This window comes from Zonotrichia leucophrys, chromosome 8 (assembly GCF_028769735.1).
Source record: "Zonotrichia leucophrys gambelii isolate GWCS_2022_RI chromosome 8, RI_Zleu_2.0, whole genome shotgun sequence".
NCBI lineage: Eukaryota > Metazoa > Chordata > Aves > Passeriformes > Passerellidae > Zonotrichia > Zonotrichia leucophrys.
Genome location: NC_088178.1, coordinates 29,684,164 through 29,709,792, shown reverse-complemented (window position 1 = coordinate 29,709,792; position 25,629 = coordinate 29,684,164). Strand labels below are relative to the sequence as shown.

At 46.2% G+C, this 25,629-nt stretch overlaps 1 protein-coding gene across 1 annotated transcript in view; it reads right to left on the bottom strand.

The window, feature by feature from the left end:
* The window catches only part of SGIP1 (SH3GL interacting endocytic adaptor 1), a 59,696-nt gene extending 34,452 nt beyond the window's left edge, over window positions 1–25,244 (bottom strand). Inside the window, exons 1-7 of the mRNA XM_064720191.1 lie at window positions 24,875–25,244; window positions 9,038–9,101; window positions 5,800–5,824; window positions 4,328–4,405; window positions 3,335–3,391; window positions 2,872–2,926; window positions 1,917–2,092 (exon numbers count right to left, since the gene is read on the bottom strand). Of these exons, the coding sequence (XP_064576261.1) occupies window positions 1,917–2,092; window positions 2,872–2,926; window positions 3,335–3,391; window positions 4,328–4,405; window positions 5,800–5,824; window positions 9,038–9,101; window positions 24,875–24,884 (465 nt within the window). The 5' untranslated portion in view covers window positions 24,885–25,244. The remainder of the gene's footprint in view (window positions 1–1,916; window positions 2,093–2,871; window positions 2,927–3,334; window positions 3,392–4,327; window positions 4,406–5,799; window positions 5,825–9,037; window positions 9,102–24,874) is intronic.
* Between the last annotated feature and the right edge of the window lie 385 nt (window positions 25,245–25,629).

Here is a 25,629-nt window from a genome sequence, read left to right as displayed (position 1 = left end):
TGCCCCAGGCCAGGCTGGAGCAGCCTGGGACAGTGGGAGGTGTCCCTGCCATGGAATGGGGTGGGATTTGGGATGGGGTTTTAGGTTCCTCCCAGCCCAATCCATGGGATTTATGATCTCCCTCCCAGCAGTTCCAGAGCAGGGCTTTGTGGCTGGCTTGGGAGCGAGGACAAGCCCAGGATGAGGGCAGGGAGCTGGCAGTGAGTGCTGGAGTTCCTGTGGATGCCTGGCAGTGAATCCTGGGATTCCTGCAGGTTCCTGCAGGCAGCTCCTGCCCGGGGCTCTGGTGCTTTCCTGGCCCATCTGCTCCCTTGGCTGCACGTCCTGGCTTTGGGATCCTCCTGCCCAGCCTCGGGGGCTTTCCCTGAGCACATCCCAGGGAGGCTCCAGCCCAGCCCCAGGGATCCCCTCCAGCCCAGCACCCGAATCCCTCAGCCTGTCCCACACTGGGATCCTCCTTAACCCTTCCCAAACCCCCCAACCTCAGCAGGAAAAACACCACAGGAAAGAGGAGACAAAAATCCTATTTGGTAAAAGGCACATTCTACAAGAATTTGGTTTTCCTAATATTATTATAATTATTATCATCAGTATTACATTGTTCATTTTGAGGTTGGGTTCCCCCCGCCCCTTATTTTTGTGCTTCCCAAAGCATCCAACTGCCATTTCTAATCCTGAAATGCCAAACAGGAACTCCCTGGTTGGGAAGCAGAAACAAAGCACACGGATTTTGTTTGACTTTGGCTTGGAGAGCCATTCACACTTCAGATCCAGGTTATTTATAAATCAAGGAAAGCTCTGTCTGGGAAGTCACTTCAGCCCACACCAAAACCTCCTGAAAGCCCAGAATCCAATCTTTTCATGGCTGAACAGATTGGGATGAGCCAACAGGAATCTTAACAAGCCTCAGGAAAAGCACAGGGGAATGGACTAAGGAAAAATGACCTTTCCTTCCAGGAACCTGGATTCACCTCCAGGGTGGGAAACATCCCTCTAAAACCCCACAGATGCTTCCCTTGGCTTGGGAGTCAGGGCAAGACCCTGAATGATGATGATTGAAAATTCCCCTTGATAGAAATTCCCCTTTTTCCTCATTGAAAAATGAGGATAAGAGAGGGGAAATAAAAAAAAAACAAAAAAACCCAAAAAAAACCAACAGGGAATAACACATCCTGATCTCTTTTACGAGGAGGAAAGGGAATTTTTGAGATGTTTTGGACTGGAAACATCATTTCAATAAACCTGAGCAACACCTGCAGACCAGACCCCAAAACAAGGACGCCAAAGCCAAGTGGAACATCAGCTCCCACCAAGTTTGGGATGATCCCAGTGCACCACCACTGCCACAGTGCAGCTGGTTTGCAGCTGCCAGATAAATTTGGTCATATCAGACCTCACCAGCTTAGAAGCAAAACAAATCCCCAGACAAGGCAAGGATAGGCTGGATTCAAACCTACACAGGACCCTCAGCCAGCCCCATCTGATCCTAAATGCAAACTCACCACTGGCTGAGGGCCTGGGTGGTGCAGAGACCCTGACCCATCAGCTATCCATAGGAATTTTGGATCCCCTATAAAAGGGGCTGCCATAATAAACGCTTGGTTGGATAATGAACTGCAAGGTGCAAATGGAGCAGAACTGATCCCAGGGACAGAGCCCGTGCCCCTCGTGCATTTTGGGGCCATTTTGGTTCATCTTGGGTGCAGCCCTGGCTGGGCTCTGGTGCTGCCCACGGTGGATCCATGGAGGAGATGCTTGGAATCAATCCCTGCTTTATTCTGGAACTCTGCCCAGCCTCGGCTCCGGGGCAGCCTGAATGAGGCACCAACATCACCAAATTTATCTGGCAGCTGCAAAGGGACACACCAGGGCCCGGGGAAGGCCGGGGAAGGCCGGGGAAGGCCGGGGGCACTCACCACGGGGGATGGAGAAAGTGCAATGTTGCCAATGGAGGCCTTGAGCTCGTCCACGGTGGCGGCGCTGCGCAGGACATCCTTGGCCTGCAGGGGCTTGATCTTGATGTTGAATTTCTTGTGCGCCTCCTCCTCCTCCTCCGACTCGCTGGAGGAGTAGAAGTGCTTTCCTTTGGTAGGTACAGCTCAGTTAAGGAATTTTCCTCCCTCGGTGTTCCCAGCTTGCTGGAGAGCAGGAATCTGGTGATCCCAAAATGTTGATCCCAAAATGAGGAGGGGATAATCCTGTGCTGGGCCTGTCACTGCTGCATCCCTGTGCAGCCAGAGCACGAGGAACTGCTGCTCTCAGGGATAAATCCAGCCCAGGGTTGGATTTATGAATCCATGTCTGGATTTCATGGAGTTGTTCAGGTTGGAAAAGCCCTATGAGACAATCCAGTCCAGCCATGCCCCAGTGCTGCCCCAGCTCCCCAAGTGCCACATCCACATGGATTTTAAATCCCTCCAGGCATGGGGACTCCACCCCTGCCCTGGGCAGCTGTTCCAATGTCTGTTCACCCTTTTCCATGGAGAAATTTTCCCTATATCCAACATAAACCTCCCTTGGAATTCGAGGCCACTCCTCCTGCTCCTGTCCCTGTTCCCACCCCACCTGAAGCTCCTCCCTGATCCTCCTTTTCTCTGGGATAATCACAGACATTTTGGTCTCCATGGAGCGTCCCATGGGATGTTCCCCCACTCATTTCACAGCAGTGAGTCAAAGACAACTCAAATGCCTCAGGTGATTCAGCTTTATCTGTGGAGAGCCAGCTCCAAATGGAAATCAAAAAGTGGAAATAAGGAATTATAATTAATAATAAATACTAACAGTGAAATAAAAAGAGCCAGGGGCCTGCCTGTGAGCCCAGCTCCTGTTACAGGCTGTAACCCAAGAGGCAAAGCCAAAACCAAAGGATATATCCTGGTTCCTCAGGTCGGATGCTGTATCCCTCCTCATCCAGCTCAGGGGAGTTCTGCATAGGCAACAAAACAAAAGAAAAAAACCCAAACAGGAAAATGAGGACTGTTCATTCCTGGAAAGCTGGAGCAGCTCTTCCCTCCTGTGGGAAAGGATGTCCTGCACAGCCCAACCCCCTGGGGCCGCACAGGGCACCTCAAATTCCACGATTCATTTTGCAGAAGGAAAAGCTTTAATCCTTGTTGAGGATTCAAAGTTTTCTCTGGCTAAACTGCAACGTCCCATGGGCCAGGACAGAGCTCCCCAGAGCCACCTCATCCCTGGGAATTCTGGCTGAGCTGCAGGTATGGAATTGGGGTCTGGACAGAGCTGATTTCACCCAAAGAGCCCAAAATGAGTGTGGGAAGAGCCTGGGGTCCCCATGGGATGCAGCTGGGGCAGGGAAGCTCCAGGGGACACTTACATATCTGTCCCAGTCGATCTCTGCATAAAATCCATTTGGGGCTCCATTGGTTTTCTTCTGGAAAGGAAAATTCCCGCAGTTCAAATGGAGGAAGCAGGAGCACAGCACATCCCATAGCAGATGCTGTTATCCCACACCCATAGCACAAACCCAACAGCATTCCCCACCTCTGGGGTTCTCCCATCCCAGAGAGATGAAAGGGGAGAGAGTTTTGAATATTGCTTAGGTGGACATTCAACATTCCCTAGGGAAAAGTGAGGAAAGTTTCTCCCTGTGCTGGGATCTCCCAGCCCTTGGGAAGCTCCCAACACCAGTCAAGCAAGGAAACTTCTCAGGAAATATTTCCTGGGGGACAAAACCCCTTCCCCAAGAAAGAGCAATCCCAAGAAGGAGTCAGATCCCGTTATCCCACATGCCAGGAATTGTGAATTTGGGATGGAACAGCGGGAAGGATGAGTCCATGCCATGAAACACCAACACACACAGGAACTGCTGCTTGGCATCAAGGGAATTCCGTTTGGAAGAGGCTCCAGGCACCCCTCACCTCTGGAATCCTTTCCTGGTTGGCTCTGGGCACCCAAACCCACCCAAAGTCCCACGGCCACCGTGATTTTGGGCACCTGAATGGGACAACCCAGCTCCCCTGAGCTTCCAGAGGGACCATTCCCATCCCAGCTCCCTCCGAGGGGCTGGCAGGATGCCCTCCCTGGTCCAGGGCTGGGTGCAGCCCCTCACCTCCACAGCTCTGGGTGGAGCAGCTCCCTTGGAGCTCAGCTGAGGAGGGAAAACCTCCCCTGGGTTCTATTTTGTGGGAATTCTGGGCACTGCTCCAGGGCATTCCTGCTTTTCCCCCATCCATTTGTGTTTAACCCCATTTCCACAGGCCGGGCTGACCCTGAAGGGATTTTCCTGCACTCTGGGTTCCAAACCAAGGGTGGCTCCCTGTTTTCCACAGCCCTGTGGGAGCTGGGGGCCGAGCTCAGTTTTCCTTACCCCGTTTTTATTTCCTCCTTCCCGCGTGCCCTCGGCTTTGCTATTGGAGGTTGGATCATTGGGATGAGGGCTGGGCTGCTGCAAGGGTGGGGGTGGCACAAAAAGGGTTAAAACAGCTGCTCCTTGGCTGGTTTGGGGGGTTTTCTTTTTAAGTGCACAAAAGTGAGTTTTAGGAAGCAGGGAACACGGATTTGTCAGGAAAGGAAGGCTCAGCTCTGGCTCCACCAGGATTGAAGGTGGATTTTCCTGTGGGCTCTATTCAGCAGTCAGGATTTGCATTCTGGCCACTCCAGTAGCCGCAAAAATTATGTGGAAAAGGGTCTGGAGGATGAAAAATTATATTAAACTTCTCCATCGCCAATCCCTCTGCCTCAAACACCTCCAGGAACTTCGTTTTGTCCCCTAAAAATTGCATTTCTGCATCCTTGGAGAGGACACCTGAGGTCCCTCTGCCCACACCTGGCGAGGAAAAGCTGCCCATGGGATTTATGCTGGAACAGGGAACAGCCTGGGGATATTCCCAGAACTAAAATTGGAAAAACCCTCCAGGATCATCCAGCCCAAGCTGTGCCCATCCCACCCTGTCACCAAGTGCCACATCCAGGTGTGGACACCTCCAGGGATGGGGACTCCAAACCTCCCTGAACACCCTTTTCTGTGCACAAATTCCTCCTGATGTCCAACCTAAATCTGCTATTTATTAATTTATCCTGCCTAAACCTGCTCTTTATTAATTTATGTCTGCTGAATAGAGCCCTGCTGAAGGAACTACCTTTACTTTCATCTCTATTTCCTAACAAGCAGCTTAAAAACACAGAGCCTGCCCAAAGCCAAGGATTTTGGGTCAGACTGGGGGGAAAACTAAAATTATTTCTTGCAAGGAGCAGCCTGGCCCACAAATTTTTATCTTTTAAAAGATACCCCAGCACTGCTCTCCCTGCTGAGCCTCACAAGGGGCTCATCTTTATTTTGAGGTGGAACTCTAAAATCTGGATTTGCTGAAGAAATAAAGCCCAGTCAGAACCCAGAATATTTTTTATATCAAACACTAAAGGAGACAGGGCCCATCTCCTACCCAGCTCTAGCAGGGACATTTCAGTCTAACACCAGGAATAAAAGCAGCAATAATTAAAAGGAAAAAAACCAAACCAACAAACCACAAACATCTCCTTGTTTTCAGGTTAATATAGAAAATAAAAATAGAGGTTGGAAACAGCTGCTCTGGCAATGAACTCCTCAGGCAGCAAATCTGGCCCAAGCCAATTAGCAGGGGTGGAAACGAGGATGAGGAGCTGGGATTTAGCAGGACACCTGCTCCCTGTGCCCCTGTGCTCCTCAGGCCTCCCCCTGTTGGTGTTTTTATAGCAAACCTGGAATTGGCCTTATTTTACATTTATTTTCTATATTAAACAGAAAACTGCTCACAAATGCTGATGGTGGTGGGAGGGGAGGTGACGCTGGGCAATACTCACGATGCCGTCCCTGTCTGGCGACCCTCTGGAAAGAATAAAAAAAGGAGCTGTGTTAGTGCCCAGACCACCCCCAAATAACTCAGGGAAATGCATTTTTAAATTTTAAAATGAATTCACGGCAGCAAAACCTGGAGTTATCAGCACATCTGAGTTACTGCGCCTTGTGGAGCCCACACAAGGTCACGGAATTTTTTCCTTCCTGCTATTAGCTGATAGTGTTCAGGTTTATCAGGAAATGAAGTGCTGGGGCTGGCACTGTCCCAGCTGGCTCCTGCACCATCCCACAGCCACATCCCTGCCCCGTGTCCATCCCCTGCAGGGGACAGGAATCCCACTGGAGGAATTCCAGATTTTCACTCTGCCAGAAGGACAGACACTGCTCTGCCGAGGCTCCCCAAGACCCTGATCCCGGCTGCCGATGGGATTTGGGATCGGGGCCGGCTCTCGGAGCTCTGCAGGGATGCCGGGACTCAGGGAATGCGAATGTCCGTGGGATGCAGGCGGGCTCGTCCCGCACATCCCCGGTTCCCGCACCGCCAGGGAAGCGCGATCCGCTCACACCTGGCTGGGGAACCAGGGAACGCTGCTGGGAGCGCCTGCTTCCACAGGGAATAACGCCAGCCAGGAAAGGTCTCCAATCAACCCATGCTGTGCCCCATCTCTCCTATTCAGGCTCCATCTCCTTGCACAAAATTCCCAGAAATCCTTTGGAAGTGGCAAAAATCCCTTTGCTGTTATGTTCCCCCCTTGCTACGCGATCACCAGCACAAGGGGTGTCATCTCCTGCTCCCATCCCGGCTGGAATTGCTGGGGAGGCGTTTTCCAGGTCCAGCAGAACCATTCCAGACCCAGCAGCAGCTCCAGGGACCCCAGCGCAGTGTCCTGGGAGGGAGGTGGCCGGGGGTGGCCGCAGGGTGTGGCAGATGCCACCATCCCTGCCTTCTCCCGCTCCATCCCCTTCACCCCTGCCTTCTCCCGCTCCATCCCCTTCATCCCTGCCTTCTCCCGCTCCATCCCCTTCACCCCTGCCTTCTCCCGCTCCATCCCCTTCATCCCTGCCTTCTCCCGCTCCATCCCCTCCATCCCTGCCTTCTCCCGCTCCATCCCCTCCATCCCTGCCTTCTCCCGCTCCATCCCCTCCATCCCTGCCTTCTCCCGCTCCATCCCCTTCATCCCTGCCTTCTCCCGCTCCATCCCTGCCTCTTTTCTCCCTCCTTTTCTCTCTCGGTTCCATCCCTTCTCTCTTCTCTCTGGTCCCATCCCATTTTCTCTTCTCTCCCGGTTCCATCCCTGCCCTTCTCTCTCTTCTCTCCTGGTCCCATCCCTTCTCTCTTCTCTCCCGGTCCCATCCCTCCCTTCACTCCCAATTCATTCCCTCCCTTCTCTCCCGGTCCCATCCCCTCTCTCTTCTCTCCCGGTCCCATCCCTCTCTCCTCTCTCTTTTCTCCCGGTTCCATCCCCGCTGCTGCCCGCGGGGATTTGGAGAGCGCCCAAAGCCCCCGGGCCGTGCCCGCGCCGTGACCCCGCCGCGCTAATCACGGCTGCTGCTGCTGCTGCTGCTAATTGCAGCGTGCTCCGGGCTGGCCTCGCCGCGACCTCCGCGGCTGCCGGGGATCCCTCCGGGCCCGCCGGGAACACCGGGATTGGGACGGGATGGGATGGATCGGGATGGAGGGAGCAGCGGGATTGGGATGGGGATGGGATGGAGGGAGCACCGGGATTGGGACGGGATGGGATGGATCGGGATGGAGGGAGCAGCGGATTGGGAAGGGGATGGAGATGGGATGGGATGGGATGGAGGGAACACCGGGATTGGGACGGGATGGGATGGATCGGGATGGAGGGAGCAGCGGGATCGGGATTGGGACGGGATGGGATGGATCGGGATGGAGGGAGCAGCGGGATCGGGATGGGGATGGAGGGAGCAGCGGGATCGAGATGAGGATGGAGGGAGCACTGGGATCAGGATGGAATGGGATGGGATGGAGGGAGCACCGGGATTGGGATGGAATGGGATGGAGCAGCAGGATGGGGGAACAGCGGGATTGGGATGGGATGGGGTGGAAGGAGCAGCGGGGCAGGGATGGAATGGAAGGAGGGAGCAGCGGAAATGGGATGGGTGAGGATGGACGGAGCAGCAGGATCAGGATGGGGGGAACAGCAGGATTGGGATGGGATGGGGTGGAAGGAGCAGAGGGACTGGGATGGGACAGAGGGAGCAGCGGGACAGGATTGGGATGGAGCTGAGCAATCCCAGCGCTGGATAAGGCAGAGCCCTGCCCCAGCTCCAACAGATTCCCAAGGGGAGGAGAAGCAAAGGAGCCTCATTCCCACCCATCGGGATGAAGGATGGATGAACTCACTCCCAGCTGGAGCTCCCGGCTGTCCCACAGCCACATCCCTGGGACAGCAGGATGGCACCTCGGGGCTGCACATCCCTCTTTGGGGATGTGCTCCGTGTGTCCCTGCTCTTTGCAGCAGGTAAAACCCGGCAGACGTGCCAGTGCCACCAGGGCCAGGCCTGTCACCGTGGCATGGAAAACCCCCAAGCAGCTCCCAGCAGGACACAAAACAGCTCAGGGAAACAAATCCAAATGGAATAAAAGGAAAAACCTCGGAGATCCTGCTGCCCATGAAACACCCGAGCAGAGCTGCAGGAGGGGACTCCCTGGTGCCTGTCCCCTGCTGTCCCCAGGACATGGTGCCACAGCACTTGGGGTCACCCACCCCAAAGCCCTCTGAGATCATCAAACCCAACCATTCTCGGCATTGCCAAGGCCACCTCATGTCCCCAAGTGCCACATCCGATTCTCCAGCCCCTTCCCAGCTCCCTCAGCCCCTCCTGGGGCTCCAGCCCAGGCTCAGCCCTCACACACAGCACCTCCCACCAGCTGTGGGAGGAATCCAGATGTTTTCTGGGAAGCAAAATCCCTGTGCTGCACCTTCCCCAGCCACCACACCCTGCACAAACATCTGTGTAAATCCAATTTCCACCTCTAACCAGCTCTAAAGGGCAGAGAGGAATCTGCTCCAACTCCAAGTCCTCCTTTTCCACCGCTCCCCAAAAATCCCCCACACACTGAGAGCTCCCAGGAAATCCCAGATTTGCTGCACATGCAGGGAACAGCTGGAATGCATCTGCTGATAAAACTCCACCCAAGGATGGCAACAACAAATTTGGAATGCCCCAAATTCCTGCTGAGAGCCCATGAAAGGCTCCTGAGCCCCAATAACTCACGTGGAGTCAGTGTCCTTCTCTTTCCTGCGTATGCCAAAGGCCTTCCTGGTGCGCTTCTTCAGTCCTGGGGAGCAACAGGGAAAAGGAATTATTAATCTAACCACAATAAATCCTCCTCAGGGCTCCTCAGTGCCTCCCTGGCTGCAGCCCATAAATGGGGTGAGAAAAGGGAAGAGCCAGAACCAGGGGATCAGGGAGTCTCAGAACTGAGGGGCTGCCAGGAGCTTGGGGGGACATTTCTTTCTGCCATTTATTTGTTCATTTGACACTGATTAACTCCCTCCCAGTGTGTGGGACTGTTATTTCCCACTTAATATTCCACACTCAATATTGCACAGTTATTATTTCCCACTCCATATCTGTTTCACAGTTCATATTTCCCAGTTAATGGTTTCACAGTTAATATTTCCCAGTTGATAAATATTACAGTTATTATTTCCCACTCCATATTTGTTTCACAGTTATTATTTCCCAACTCATTGTTTCACAGTTAATGTTTCCCAGTTAATATTTATTTCACAGTTATTATTTCCCAGTTAATATTTTCCACTCAATATTTGTTTCAGTTATTATTTCCCAGTTAATATTTTCCCAGTTAATATTTGTTTCAGTTATTATTTCCCAGTTAATATTTCAGGGGGATTTTTCCCAGTTAATATTAATTTCACATTTAAATTTTTCCCAGTTAATATTTGTTTCAGTTATTATTTCCCAGTTAATATTTCAGGGGGATTTTTCCCAGTTAATATTAATTTCACAGTTATTTTTTCCCAGTTAATATTTGTTTCCCAGTTATTACTTCCCAGTTAATATTATTTTTCACATTTAATTTTTTTTCACAGTTAATTGTTTCACAGTCAAGATTTCCCAGCTAATATTTCCCACTCAATATTTGTTTTGCACTTATCATTTCCCAGCTAATATATATTTCACAGTTAATATTTCCCAGTTAATATTTCCCACTGAATATTTTTCCTAGTTAATATTTCCCATTCAATATTTGTTTCCCAGTCAATATTGTTCTCACAGTTAATATTTCCCAGTTAATATTTGTTTCCCACTCAATATTCCCAATATTTCTGTCCTGATGACTCCCTCTTTTCCCACACTGTTTGTGGGCACTGCAGAAAGGAGGAAAATCCCTCGTGGGTGTTAAAACCCAGCTTAAACCCGAGTTTGGTTGTGCTCAGCCCTGGTTTTTATCTGCTCAATGCCTGGCACCAAGGATTCCAGAGCCAGCTGGGAAATCCTGGAATTCCAGAGCCCCAGGAGCACAGTGGGTTCCCCCAAGGTTTTCCCTCTATTTGCAGAATTCCAGGAGGGTTTGGGCTGCAGGGGATTTCAGAGCTCACCCCATGGGCAGGGACATCTTCCCTTATCCCAGGTTTTCCAGCCCGTGGGATCCATGAATCCCATAAAACCAGCTGAGCCCCACAGGCTCATCCTGCCCCGTTCCTGGCTCTGCTTTCCCAAATCCATCCTTTCCCATCCCCACCAAGGCTCAGTGAGTCCCTAACAACAGAGAATATTCCCATTTTTGTCCCCTGGAGAATCCTGCTCCCCAAATCCCAAACCGACCCAGGGGGCTGAGGGCCTCAGGGCTGGGCTGCTCCTTGGTGTCCCCTGGAGCAGAACCCCAAAAGTGGCAGAAATGTGCTCAGAATGTGGGTTATGTAAGAGTTCCATCTGCTTGGAGGGCTGCTGGCTCCAGGAGAAGGGAAAACAGGGATCTTTGGGAAAGGGGAAGCAAAAGGAGCTCTGCCTTTGGAGAGGGGAGCTGAGAGCAAACCCCAAAACCCCCTGTGAGTGACACAGCTCAGGGGACAACCCCAGGATGGCATTTCCAGCAGCTCCTGAGTCCCTGGAGCAGGAAAATTCCCCATCTGGAGGAGCAGGGGCTGAGCTGGGGTTGGGATCTGATCCTCCTGCCCCTGGCACAGGAAAATTCCCCATCCAGGGAGCAGGGGCTGAGCTGGTGTTGGGATCTGTTCCTGAATCCCTGGCATAGGAAAATTCCCCATCTGGAGGAGCAGACACTGAGCTGGGGTTGGGATCTGCTCCTCCTGAATCCCTAGCACAGGAAAATTCCCCATCCAAAGGAGAGCGATTGAACTGAGGTTGGGATCTGCTCCTCCTCTCCCTGGCACAGGAAAATTCCCCATCCAGAGGAGAGGGATTGAGCTGGGGTTGGGATCTGCTCCTGAGTCCCTGCACAGCAAAATTCCCCATCCAAGGATCAGGAACTGAGCTGGGGTTGGGATCTGCTCCTCCTGAATCCCTGGCACAGGAAAATTCCCCATCCAAGGATCAGGAACTGAGCTGGGGTTGGGATCTGCTCCTCCTGAATCCCTGGCACAGGAAAATTCCCCATCCAGGGAGCAGGGGCTGAGCTGGGGTTGGGATCTGCTCCTCCTGAATCCCTGGCACAGGAAAATTCCCCATCCAGAGGAGAGGGATTGAACTGAGGTTGGGATCTGCTCCTGAGTCCCTGGCACAGGAAAATTCCCCATCCAGAGGAGCAGGGGCTGAGCTGGGATTGGGATCTGCTCCTGAGTCCCTGCACAGGAAAATTCCCCATCCAAGGAGCAGACACTGAGCTGGGTTGGGATCTGCTCCTCCAAACCCTGGCACAGGAAAATTCCCCATCCAGGGAGCAGACACTGAGCTGGGTTGGGATCTGCTCCTGAGTCCCTGCACAGGAAAATTCCCCATCCAGAGGAGCAGACACTGAGCTGGGTTGGGATCTGCTCCTCCAGTCCCTGCCAGGAGCTTCCAGAGCTGAAACTCCCCAAGACCTGTCCTGGCAAGACTGATCCTCACCAAACCTGATCAAACCTCATCCATGAGCTCCCCGGCCCGAGCCATGGGAATTCCGGGGGGAATTCTCTGGGCAGAGCCAGCCCTGCTGCTGCCTGACCCCACCTCAGCCACAAAAGCCTCTCCCAACCCAGCACCATCCACCCAGAAACCCCTTTTTTCCTGCTGTCCCTAAGAATTCCACCTGGGAAACACAATCTGCTATTTTAAAACTCGGATTTTTTTTTCTCTGCTTTATTCTTAAGAAGGACCAACATCATTTTCTGCACCAAAATCTGAATTCTAGGAGCAAACCAACCCCATTCCCCCAAATCCAACCCTTCACCCTCCAGCCCCAGGTTGCCTCTGGACCCCCAAATACTGATTTCTAAATTTAAATTTTAAATATTGAGTGAGGTTTTTGGAGGGAAAATTATTCCCTTAGGAGCTTGGAGCTCATAGGGAAAACTCCTCTCCAAGAGGAAAGGCAGAGTGTGGATGCTCTCTGTGATGATTGAAGTAGGGAAAAAAATGCTTTAAATGAATTCTGCTTCATCTGTGCACAAAGATAAAATTTATCTGTGACACACTCAGGAGCAGGGAAAGAAGGAAGAGGAGGAGGAAAATGAAATAATCACTCTTAAGTTGGATTTTTTTCTTGTTTTGGGTGTGGGGGTTTTCAGAGCTGGATCATCTTTTTCATGTAGGAAAATCTGAATCATTTTTTCATATAGGAAAAGCTAATTTTATTTATAAAGATTACATTTCTATAATTTTTAAAGACTTTGTGTGTGACTGAAATTGGCTGGTAATATTTTTGCTATTTATCCTATTGGCTAGAAGGTGCCTGTGTGTGAACGTGCAAGGCTTTTTTAGAGATGTTTACATTATTTTTTTGTGGATTCTTATGGGATGGATCTTCTGTTATGACAGGTGTAATTTATTTTTCTTGGCAAGATTAGGTTGTGTAAACTGATTCTCATTCTTTAGATTCTTTCTTATGGGAATTAACTAACTGCACTTAGCTAAACCAAAATTTTATCAGGGCCTTTCTTTGGTAATAGTTTTGTAGGTATTTATTGTAATGTAAATAAGTATAAATAGATAAAAATAAATATATAATAGATATACATATATGTATTTATTAATTATATGTAATAAATATATACATAAATAATTATAAATAAATTTTGCCTACAAATAATGGAATTCTTTGTAGGTAGCATCACCCTGCCTTAAAATTGAATTTTAAAAATTGACTTTTGCTTTGTCCAACACACTCAAACCTGCAAACTCCTCCCAAATTCCCTGGGAGAGCCCAGAAATGTGGGAATCCAAGGAGAGAACAACCCTGCCTGTGCCCAGCGCAGCAAAACAAACTCCCGAAATCCTCAGGTATTCCCACAGGGAAAAGCCACGCAGTAAATTCAATTCTAAGGCAGGGTAATGCTACATAAAAATAAAATTATTATAAAAGAAAAAACATAAAATTGTGGTTTAGGCCTGCCACCTCAGCTAAGTGCAGTCAGTTAATTCCCATAAGAAAGAATCTCAAGAATGAGTTTGCATAACAGGCAATTCTTGCCAAGAAAAATAAGCTACACCTGTCATAACAAATAATAATAAACAATAACTATGGCCCATAAGAATCCACCAAAATAACGTAAACATCTATTAAAAAGCCTTGCACGTGCACCTTGTAACCAATGGGACAAGCAGCAAAAAAATTACAGCCAATTCCAGTCAAAACCAAAGTCTTTGAAAACGATATCAGATTTAGGAATGAATAATGAATGAATAATTAGCTTTTTCCACATTAAAAAACTGAGTCCTGTCTGCTTTAAACCCCAGAAGGCCCCAAATCCTCATCCCAACTCTGGGGCTCTGCAGGTCACCCCAAAGATCCCCACAGCCTGGACGCCACCAGCAGATTTGGGTAAAAAAATGGGAATTTTTGGTCCTTGGCACACCCCAAATCCCCATTTCCTTCCCCCTGCAGCCCAAAGCCAATCCCACTCAGTCTTTGTTTCCCACTCAATATTTCCCAGTTCATACATTTTTGCCCAGTTAACAGATTTTTCCCCACTCAGGAATTGTTTTTTTTTCCCACTTATTTCCCACTCAATATTTGTTTCACAATTATTATTTCCCCGTTAATAATTTTCTCCCAGTTAATATTTCCCACTCAATATTTGTTTCACAGTTATTATTTCCCAGTTAATAATTTTCTCCCAATTAATATCTCTCACTCAATATTTGCATCACAGTTAATATTTGTTTCCCAGTTAATATTTCCCACTCAATATTCTCTTTCCCAGTCATTATTTCCCACTCATTATTTGTTTCCTACTCAATATTTTCTTTCTCAGTTGATATTTCCCAGTTAATATATTTTTCTCCTGTCAGTAGTTATTATTTGTTTCCCAGTTATTATTACCCACTCCATATTTGTTTCCCAGTTAATAATTTAATATTTGTTTCCCAGTCAATATTTCCAACTCATTATTTGTTTCCCAGTCAACATTTCCCACTCAATATTCTCTTTCCCAGTTAATATTTCCCACTCAATATTTTCTTTCCCAGTTAATATTTCCCACTCAATATTCTCTTTCCCGGTCAATATTTGTTTCCCAGTTATTATTTTTCCCCAGCTATTGTTTCCAAGAATTCTGTGCTCCCAAAATAATATTATTTACAATATACTATTATATCTATCTATATATATATTTACAATATACTATTATATATATACTATCTATATATATATATAGATATCTTACACGTTGCATGTTATAGTATTTTATGCTATTTAATAATATTGTATATTACCTGGTTTGTACTTTATATATTGTATTTTACAATATTTTCTATTATTTTATATTCCATGTTATAGTAATTATATTAATGATTATGTATTAATTAATTTGGGGCTGTTTAGGTGTCCAAGGCCAGGCTGGGAATGACCTGGGATATTGGGAATTGAAGGGGTTTCCAACCCAAATAATTCCAGGATTTCATTATTATTATTTATTAATGATTAATATCGACTCTAATAACAAGGCACAACTTTGATGGTTTCCATAAATCTAACATTATTTCATGTATTTATTTAATTTCTTTGTGGGGCTGCCTGAAGTCCTTGGTGCACCTGGGAAATCTCATCCTTCCCGCTCCAATTTTCCCAAAATTCCTGAAATTTGCCACAAATTATTCCCAGCCTGAGCTTTTCAATTCTTAACCAGGTGTAGGTGGAGAATTTTAAGATTTTTTTTCCTCAATACGTTGTCTAAAAAACAAACTAAACACAAATGACACCAAAGAAAAAAAATCAGAATTCAAACACAAATTTAAAAGTGCCAATCCCAGAAATGTTTTCCAAGGCTGGGGTGGGTAAGGAATGTTTTTTTCCCAGATAATTCAGGATTTAAAATCGGCTTTTAAACAAACTTCCCATTGCCAGCAGCAATCCAGAGTAAACTGGGATGTGCTGGCGAATTTCCCTTCCCAAAATTCCCAAAATTCCCTGAGCAGGGGAGGAGAAGGGCAGGAATTCCTATGGGATAGCACCAAAACCTCTGGCTCCAAGAGGTAAAATAGGAAAAAAAATTAAAAATTTTAAAGGAAAACACTAAAATTGAAGAATTAACATGGGGGAAAAAATAAAATTAAAATGGGGAAAAAATTGAAAGGGGAGGAAAATAAATATAAAATTAAAAGGGGGGGAAAATAAATATAAAATTAAAAGGGGGGGAAAATCTAAAATTAAAAGGGGAGGAAAATATAAAATTAAAAGGGGGGGGAAAATATAAAATTAAAAGGGGGGAAAATAAAATTAAAAGGGGGGGAAATATAAAATTAAAAGGGGGGGAAATATAAAATTAAAAGGGGGAAATATAAAATTAAAAGGGGGGAAAGATTAAAAGGGGGGAAAGATTAAATTAAAAGGGGCAAAATTATTAAATTAAAAGGGGGGAAAAAACATTAAAAGGGGGGAAAAACATTAAAAGGGGGGAAAAAAACATTAAAAGGGGGGAAAAAATAACATTGAAAAGGGGGGGAAAATAACATTAAAAGGGGGGAAAAAATAACATTAAAAGGGGGGGAAAACATTAAAAGGGGGGAAAAAAAACATTAAAAGGGGGGAAAAAAAACATTAAAAGGGGGGAAAAACATAAAAAGGGGGGAAAAACATAAAAAGGGGGGAAAAACCATAAAAAGGGGGAAAAATAACATTAAAAAGGGGGGAAAAATAACATTAAAAGGGGGGAAAATAACATAGAAAGGGGAGAAAAATCACATAGAAAGGGGGGAAAAAAACGTAAAAAGGGGGGAAAAATAAGGTAAAAAGGGGGGAAAAATAACATAAAAAGGGGGGAAAAATAACATAAAAAGGGGGAAAAAAACATTAAAAGGGGGGAAAAACATTAAAAGGGGGAAAAATAAGGTAAAAAGGGGGGAAAAATAACGTAAAAAGGGGGGAAAAACATAAAAAGGGGGGAAAAACCATAAAAAGGGGGGAAAATAACATTAAAAAGGGGGGAAAAATTAAAATTAAAATGAGAAAAAATTAAATTAAAATGGGGAAAAAATTAAATTAAAAGGGGAAAAAATTAAATTAAAAGGGGAAAAAATTAAATTAAAAGGGGAAAAATTAAATTAAAATGGGGAAAAAATTAAATTAAAAGGGGGAAAAATTAAATTTAAATGGGGAAAAAATTAAATTAAAATGGGGAAAAAATTAAATTTAAATGGGGAAAAAAATTAAATTAAAACCCCAACTCCAAAAACTAATTAAAAAATCCCAACTGAATGAATTTTTGCGGGTCTCAGCAGCTGGAAGCAGCTGGCAGCCCCTTTCATTCCCCAGCAGAGCAGGGAGCGCTGGGAAGGGCTCGGGCAGAGGCGGCGCTGGGATCCCGGCCCCGCACAAAGGGCGAGCGCTCAATGGCTGGCACAGCAAACAGGGCCCCGCTTGTGCTCCGGCCCCAAAAATCCACCTGCACAACCCCCAGGCACTCCCAAACATCAGGGGAAAAAGGAAAAAAAAAAAGAGAAAAATCCCATGTGTGGGATGGTATTAAAGAAATGAGTTAAAAAATCAGCTGGCAGGGAAAATGGGAAAATGATATGAGAAAATATATATATATATATATATATATATATATATATATATATATATATGGGAAAATATTGCACATATATATATGGGAAAATATTGCATATATATATATATATATGGGAAAATATTGCATATATATATATAGATATATATATGGGAAAATATTGCATATATATATATGGAAAAATATTGCATATATATATGGGAAAATATTGCATATATATATATGTGGGAAAATCTAGCACATATATATATATTTGGGAAATCTTGTAAATATATATATGTATGGGAAATTTGTGTATATATATGGGAAATTTGTTTATATATATGCGAAATTTTATAGATATATATGGAGAAATTTTTATAGATATATATATGGGAATTTTTTTATATAGATAGGGGAAAATTTCATGTATATGGGATGAATATATATATATATGGAAATTTTTATATATACATGGGAATTTTTATATATATATATGGGAAATTTTATATATATCTATGGGAATTTTTTATATATATCTATGGGAAATTTTATATATATATATGGGAATTTTTTTATATATATGGGAATTTTTATATATATATATATATGTGGGAATTTTTTTTATATATATATGGGAATTGAGTTAAAAAATCAGCTGGCAGGGGAAAATGGGAAAATTATATGAGAAAATAAATATATATATATATATATATATGGGAAAATATTGCATATATATATATGGGAAAATCTAGCACATATATATATATATGGGAAGTCTTGTTAATATATATATATATATGGGAAATTTGTGTATATATATGGGAAATTTGTTTATATATATGCGAAATTTTATAGATATATATGGAGAAATTTTTATAGATATATATATGGGAATTTTTTATATATATAGGGGACAATTTCATATATATATGGGATGAATTTATATATATACGGGAATTTTTTTTTAATATATATGGGAAATTTTATATATATATATGGGAATTTTTTTATATATATGGGAATTTTTATATATATATGGGAATTTTTATATATATATATGGGAATGTTTTAATATATATGGGAATTTTTATATATATATATATAGGGGAAAATTTCGTATATATATGGGATGAATTTATATATATACGGGAAATTTTTTTATATATATATGGGAAATTTTTTTTATATATATAGGAAATTTTATATATATATATATGGGAATTTTTTTATATATATGGGAATTTTATATATATATATGGGAATTTTTTTAAATATATGTATGGGAATTTTTTTATATATATGTATGGGAAATTTTATATATATATGTATGGGAAATTTTATATATATATGTATGGGAATTTTTATATATATGTATGGGAATTTTTTTATATAAATTTTTGTATATATATTGGATTTTTTTTTATATATATGGGAATTTTTTTATATATGTATGGGAATTTATATATATATGTATGAGAATTTTTTTATATATATGTATGGGAAATTTTATATATATATGTATGGGAATTTTTATATATATGTATGGGAATTTTTTTATATAAATTTTTGTATATATATTGGATTTTTTTTTATATATATGGGAAATTTTTTATACATATACGGGAAAATTTTTATATATATATGGGAATTTTTTATATATATATATGGAAATTTTTATATATATATATGGGAAATATTATATACATGGGAAATTTTTAATATATATATATGGGAATTTTTTATATATGTATGGGAAGTTTTTAATATATATATGGGAAATTTTTACATATATATATATGGGAAATTTTTACATATATATATGGGAAATTTTTATATATATATATATATGGGAAATTTTTATATATATATATGGGAATTTTTATATATATATATGAGAATTTTTTAATATATATATGGGAATTTTATATATATATATAGGAATTTTTTTAAATATGTATGAGAATTTTTTTATATATATGTATGGGAAATTTTATATATATATGTATGGGAAAATTTGTATATATATATAGGAAATTTTTACATATATATATATATAGGGGAAATTTTTACATATATATGTGGGAATTTTTTTATATGGCAAAAGCATATATAGATATATATGGGAAAGAGGCAGAACTGGCAGTGCCTCCCGTGCCGAGCAGACGGATCCTTCCTGACAGCTCTGCCAACACTTCCAGGTCACTGCTCTGGGCCGGAGCTCTGCATTCCCCTCCTCCCCAGCTTTTCCTTCTTATTCCTCCTCTCCCATCCCAATCCTGCCACCAACTCTGCAGAAATCCCATTTTCCTTCATGCTCTCCTCTCCAAGCCCAATATTGGATTGGGATTCCTGCCACACACTCTGGGTTAATCCCATTTTCCTTCACGTTCCTCCTCTCCCAAAACTGGTCACGATCCAGCCACAAACTCTGATAATCCATTTTCCTTCACGTTCCTCCTCTCCAGTCCCAAAACTGGACTGGGATTCCAGCCACAAACTCTGGGTAAATCCCATTTTCCTTCACATTCCTCCTCTCCAGTCCCAAAACTGGGCTGGGATTCCAGCCACAAACTCTGGATAAATCCCATTTTCCTTCACGTTCCTCCTCTCCAGTCCCAAAACTGGGCTGGGATTCCAGCCACAAACTCTGGATAAATCCCATTTTCCTTCACATTCCTCCTCTCCCAAAACTGGGTCAGCATCCCAGCCACAAACTCTGGATAAATCCCATTTTCCTTCACGTTCCTCCTCTCCAGTCCCAAAACTGGGCTGGGATTCCTGCCACAAACTCTGGATAAATCCCATTTTCCTTCACGTTCCTCCTCTCCCAAAACTGGGTCAGCATCCCAGCCACAAACTCTGGATAAATCCCATTTTCCTTCACGTTCCTCCTCTCCCAAAACTGGGTCAGGATCCCAGCCACAAACTCTGGATAAATCCCATTTTCCTTCACATTCCTCCTCTCCAGTCCCAAAACTGGGCTGGGATTCCAGCCACAAACTCTGGGTAAATCCCATTTTTTCACCTCCAACAGCTCTGGGGGCTCAGCATCAACATTAGGGCAGGATTTCCCCCAAATCCACGTTTTTAAGGGGTAAAACCCCGCCCTGGGGAGGTCCAAGGTGAGCAGCCCTGACCCCGTCTGGAATTTTCTCTCCTGCAATCCCTGGAACAGGAATGAGGTGGGTGAATCACACAGGAAATTCCTGCCTTGCCAGGAAATCCCAAATTCCTGCGTTTGGGCACCAGCTCCAGATGCCCAAGGGCACATTTTAAACTGGGCTCACCCCAAAGAGGAGTTTTGCTTTTTTTTTTTTTAGGTTTTGCCTTATTATTTTGGGTTTTGCCACTTTTGTTCCCCCAGGTTTTCCCATATTATTTTTCTTTTAGGTTTTGCCACGTTTCTTTTCCCAGGTTTTGCCTCCTTTTTGTTGTTGTGTTGTTTTGGGGGTTTTGGTTTGTTTTGAGCCCAAACCCAAGAGCTCCAGAGCTTTTTCCCACTTCTCTTCCAAGCTTTTCACTTCCAAGGCCTCATTCCCACAAAATTCCTCCCTGCCAGCTCAAACCCACCTGGATCAGCCCCCCAAAAAATCCCAAAATTCTCCATGGACATCTCTGGCCTTGAGCATGGTGGATTTCTGATCAAACTCCAGAAAATCCCAACACTCCTGACTCCGTGTTCTGGGAATTTTCTGGGATGGTTTTCCATCCATGCCTGAATTCGTGATATTTCCATCAAACCTGCTGGTGGCTTCCTCAAATTCAACCCCCAAATTTGCCTCCTTAAATCCCAAACCCTCCAGTTTTGCCTCCTGAAATCCAAAACCTCCCCAAATTTCCTTCCTCAAACCCAAAACTCTCAATTTTGCCTCCTCAAACCCAAATTTTCCCAAATAATTTCCTTGTTGAGTCCTGCAGACAACCCTGACTGCATTCAAACAAAATTTACTGAAACCAGACCATCCAAAAATAAAATAAAGTCAATTTTCAACCAACAAAAAGGATTTTTGGGATGTGCCATTGATGCCTCCGGGCCCAGCAATCCAAGAATGGAAACCACCAGGGCTAAAAGATGATTCCAGAAGGATTTTCCCAGTTTGGATGTGACCAGAGGATCCCAGACTGGTTTGGGTTGGGAGGGACCTTAAATCCCATCTCACTGACAGAACATTCCCATGGAAATTCCCTGATGACCAAACTCTCCAGGTTCTAAGAAATTCCCATTCCGGGGTCTGGGGGAGCACCCAGGGAAAGCAGGGATGAGCTTCTCCAAAGGAACCTCGTCTGCTCCCATCTCCCCAACATCCGAGCTCCTCCTTGAACAGCCATTCCCAAATTCCCAAAGCCTCCCCAGGCCCTGGAGATGCAGCAGAGCATTCCCAAGGAGTCAAACCTGCTCCGTGCCCAGATGTTCACCTCTGCACAGGGAGCTTCTGAGCGCTCCTCAATCCCAGAGAGCGTCCAAATTCTGCTCCTTGCACAATCCCAGAGAGCATTCCAAACCCCGCTCGTTCCTCAATCCCAGGAAACCTCCAAACCCTGCTCATTCCTCAATCCCAGAGAACATTCCAAACCCTGCTCATTCCTCAATCCCAGGAAACCTCCAAACCCCGCTCATTCCTCAATCCCAGAGAACATTCCAAACCCTGCTCATTCCTCAATCCCAGGAAACCTCCAAACCCTGCTCATTCCTCAATCCCAGGAAACCTCCAAACCCTGCTCATTCCTCAATCCCAGAGAGCATTCCAAACCCTGCTCGTTCCTCAATCCCAGGAAACCTCCAAACCCTGCTCATTCCTCAATCCCAAGAAACCTCCAACCCTGCTCATTCCTCAATCCCAGGAAACCTCCAAACCCTGCTCATCCTCAATCCCAGAGAGCATTCCAAACCCCGCTCGTTCCTCAATCCCAGAGAACATTCCAAACCCTGCTCATTCCTCAATCCCAGGAAACCTCCAAACCCTGCTCATTCCTCAATCCCAGAGAACATTCCAAACCCCGCTCGTTCCTCAATCCCAGAGAACATTCCAAACCCCGCTCGTTCCTCAATCCCAGGAAACCTCCAAACCCCGCTCATTCCTCAATCCCAGAGAGCATTCCAAGCCCCACTCATTCCTCAATCCCAGAGAACATTCCAACCCCGCTCATTCCTCAATCCCAGAGAGCATTCCAAACCCTGCTCATTCCTCAATCCCAGGAAACCTCCAAACCCTGCTCATTCCTCAATCCCAGGACATTCCAAACCCTGCTCATTCTCAATCCAGAGAACATTCCAAACCTGCTCATTCCTCAATCCCAGAGAACATTCCAAACCCTGCTCATTCCTCATCCCAGAGAAACATTCCAAACCCTGCTCATCCTCAATCCCAGGAACCCTCCAAACCCTGCTCATTCCTCAATCCCAGGAAACCTCCAAACCCCGCTCATTCCTCAATCCCAGGAAACCTCCAAACCCCGCTCATTCCTCAATCCCAGGAAACCTCCAAACCCCGCTCATTCCTCAATCCCAGAGAACATTCCAAACCCTGCTCATTCCTCAATCCCAGGAAACCTCCAAACCCTGCTCATTCCTCAATCCCAGGAAACCTCCAAACCCCGCTCATCCCTCATGTGGTCGGATCTCCGAGGGGTTTGATCCCCATCCCAACCCAGCTGAGTGAAGCCAAGCACAGCAAATCCATGGAATGTTCCTGCCCCTGCATGGAGGTGGAGGAATTTCCACTGCTGGAGACACCTTTGGTGTCCTCCAGCAAGGATTGGGGCCTGGAAATATCTCCCAAGTTTGAGCTTTTTGAGTGTTATTGGGATCACCCACGAAAAAAGAAACATTTTTGTCCCATCTCCCAGAAGAACGACAAAATATTCCATGGATTGAGCACAACGCCCATAGCCAACAAAAACTGCTCATCCTGCACCATTCCCAAACAGGGAAATTCTCTTTTTCCCAAGGAAAAGGATCCAAAGAGAATCCATGAGCCAGGTCCATCCTGCTGGCCATGGGTGGCCTCAGGTTCTGCATCCACCCTCCACTCAGTGCCCACCACTCCATCCAGCAGGAAAAATTATTTAAATAATTAATTGCAATGATAATTAAACCCCTTTAAAGTGCTCACTGTGAGGAACTCTTGGTGTTTTGCACAGATTTAAAAGTTTCGGCTCCAGTTAAGCCAAGCTTGTTAAAACCATTAAATTATTGTATTAATATTAAATAAACCACCCCTGCAAGGGACCAGGGGGATCTTGGGTTGGAGTTCCACTCCCCCACAAACCCAACCAATTTCCAACTATTTCAAAACTCAAAAAAACCCCAGGAATTATTTCTAATTCTCCAACTTCTGTTCTAGGTTTGCATCCACCACTTGGGGAAGGTTTCAAGGTGTTTAATGATTCACTTTTTATGAGTAGTGTTTCATTTTCCCCCATGCACGGCTGGGTCATGGAAGGTGATTCCAGCTCTGCCAGAGCCCAACATCCCAGCCCTGGATCCATCCCCAGCGTGACCAAAGCTCCTGCCAGGCCAAAACCCTCAAGGAATAAAACCAAACCCCAAAAACCCCAAAACCAAAAACCCCGAATCCCAAAAGAGCCTCAAAACCCCAATTTACTTCCCCCAAGCAGCCTCAAAACGGAATAAATAACCCCAACCAAGGCCTACAACAAGGCAGCTCCAGTTTATCCACATTCATTCATCCATAAACGTTGGAATTTTGGGAGCAGGCAGGTTTTTAATGGCATTTTCCCTGCCATGACCTGCTCCTGTCGTGGGATGGGTTTGATGTCATGGGCTAAAATTAAAACCTCTTTTGCTTGTGACTCTCATCAGCACCAGGGAGAGCAGGGAAGGCTTTTCCTGGGATCTAAAGGACACCAAAACTCATTTCCCTCACACCAAACAAACCCAGCAGAGGCTGCTCCATGTGCCCACACGGCCGTGACAATTCCCCAATTGCCCAGGCCAGGGGAGCATCCTAAACCCACAGAAATCCCGTGGATCCCGAGGCCTCTCCGGGGGAATTTGGGCAGGGGGCAGCCCCAGATTTGGGGGATGCTCCAGGAAGCAATTCCCCAATTTCTGCCTGTCATTCCAGGGAGCTCCCTGGGCTGGAAGAGGCTCCAGCAAGCCAGGCCCTGCTGCTGCCACCAACGGGCCAGAAATCCCCTAAAATCCAACAAATTCTGCTCTTGCTGGCCCTGGAGCATCCATTCTGCTAAAACACAATTAAACCCAAGGCGTCATTTCCCTGCATCCTGCTCCAGAAGGAATTAAAATGATAAATAATAAAGGAGAGCTTTACATACGGCCGAGACAGACGACAGAGGATGAAATTCCTGTCATGCCCAGAGGCTTTTCCCACACAGGATCAGACACAGCTCCCTGAAGCATCCTGAGCCTGCAGCCCATTTTTCCTCCTCATCCCCTTTTTTATGCCGAAATTCCCAATCCAGCCTCTCCTCCTTCCCCCGACCCGCATCTCCACGGCTCGGCAAGGAAAAACCCATCGGGAGCCGCGATTCCCTGGTTTCCCACAGAAACGATGCTCGTCCATCCAGGGAAAACACCGAATATCCCATCCCCGAGCAGCACAGCGGGATAAAATCGGGATTTGGGGACGCGAATCCAGCCGGCTGTGCGGCGGAGGAAGCGGCGGAAAGCCGGGAGCGAATTCGCGCAGCCCGAGCTGCCTACACAGGGCTGGGGATGGAATTGCAAATAACCTGCCGGGCTCGATATTATATCACCGCCCGGCTGAGCCCGAGCGGCCGGGATTAGGGGGAGGGGAGGCTCTGATCGCGTTATTATTGTCATTATTGTCATTATCGGCGTTATCATTCCATTCGGGAGAGGCTGGAGCCCCCCGGGCACGGCTCGGTGCCTCCCCCCCCGCGCCGGAGAACGCGCCCGGCTCATCACATCACATCACATCACATCACCTACCTTCCATCATGGTGGCAGAATTGCATTCCTCAATTTCCGAGGAGCCTGGAAAAACGCAGGAGAGTGCGGATCCCGCTCAGCAGCGCCCGGCCCGGCGCGGGGAGCGCGAGGAGGAGGAGGAGGAGGAGGATGAGGAGGAAGGAGAGCCGTGGCTAGGGGCAGGCCATGGATGCTGCTGCGCCTGTATCACCTCCAGGCTGAGCGCGGAGGATGCTCGCAGCGAGGGAGGGAGGACGAGGCGGGCTCGCCGCCTCCCGCCCCGCACTGCTCACATGCGCGCTCGCTCCCGACACACCCCCGGCAACGCTCCAACCTATTTCCCAGATTTTTCTCCTTTTTCCCCCCCCTCCCTTTGCCGCCCTCCCCAGCGCCGTTTTCCCCAAAAGCAGAGCCCCTGCCCGCACCTCGTGACGCACTTCCCCTCCCTAATCCTATTGCGGGTTAATTCCTGTCAGATTAGAGGCGCGATGGGAGAAGGGATGGATCCCGGCCGGAGGAGCGGCGGGGCCGATCCCGGGGACAAATCCATCCCTGGCATGGCGGGGCAGCGCTCAGCCCGGCAGGAGGATGGATGCGGGAGAAATTCCTCCCGACCGCTTCCAGCAGCGCCCAGAATTCATCCCGCATGAGGGGAGAGCGGAGCGGGGAACAAAAGAGGCCGGGGAGGCGCCGGGGGGGCTGCGAGCGCTGCGGCCGGGCCGTGGCCCCGCGATGCCACCCTGCCCTGTGTCCCCCCACAATGCCACCCTGTCCCG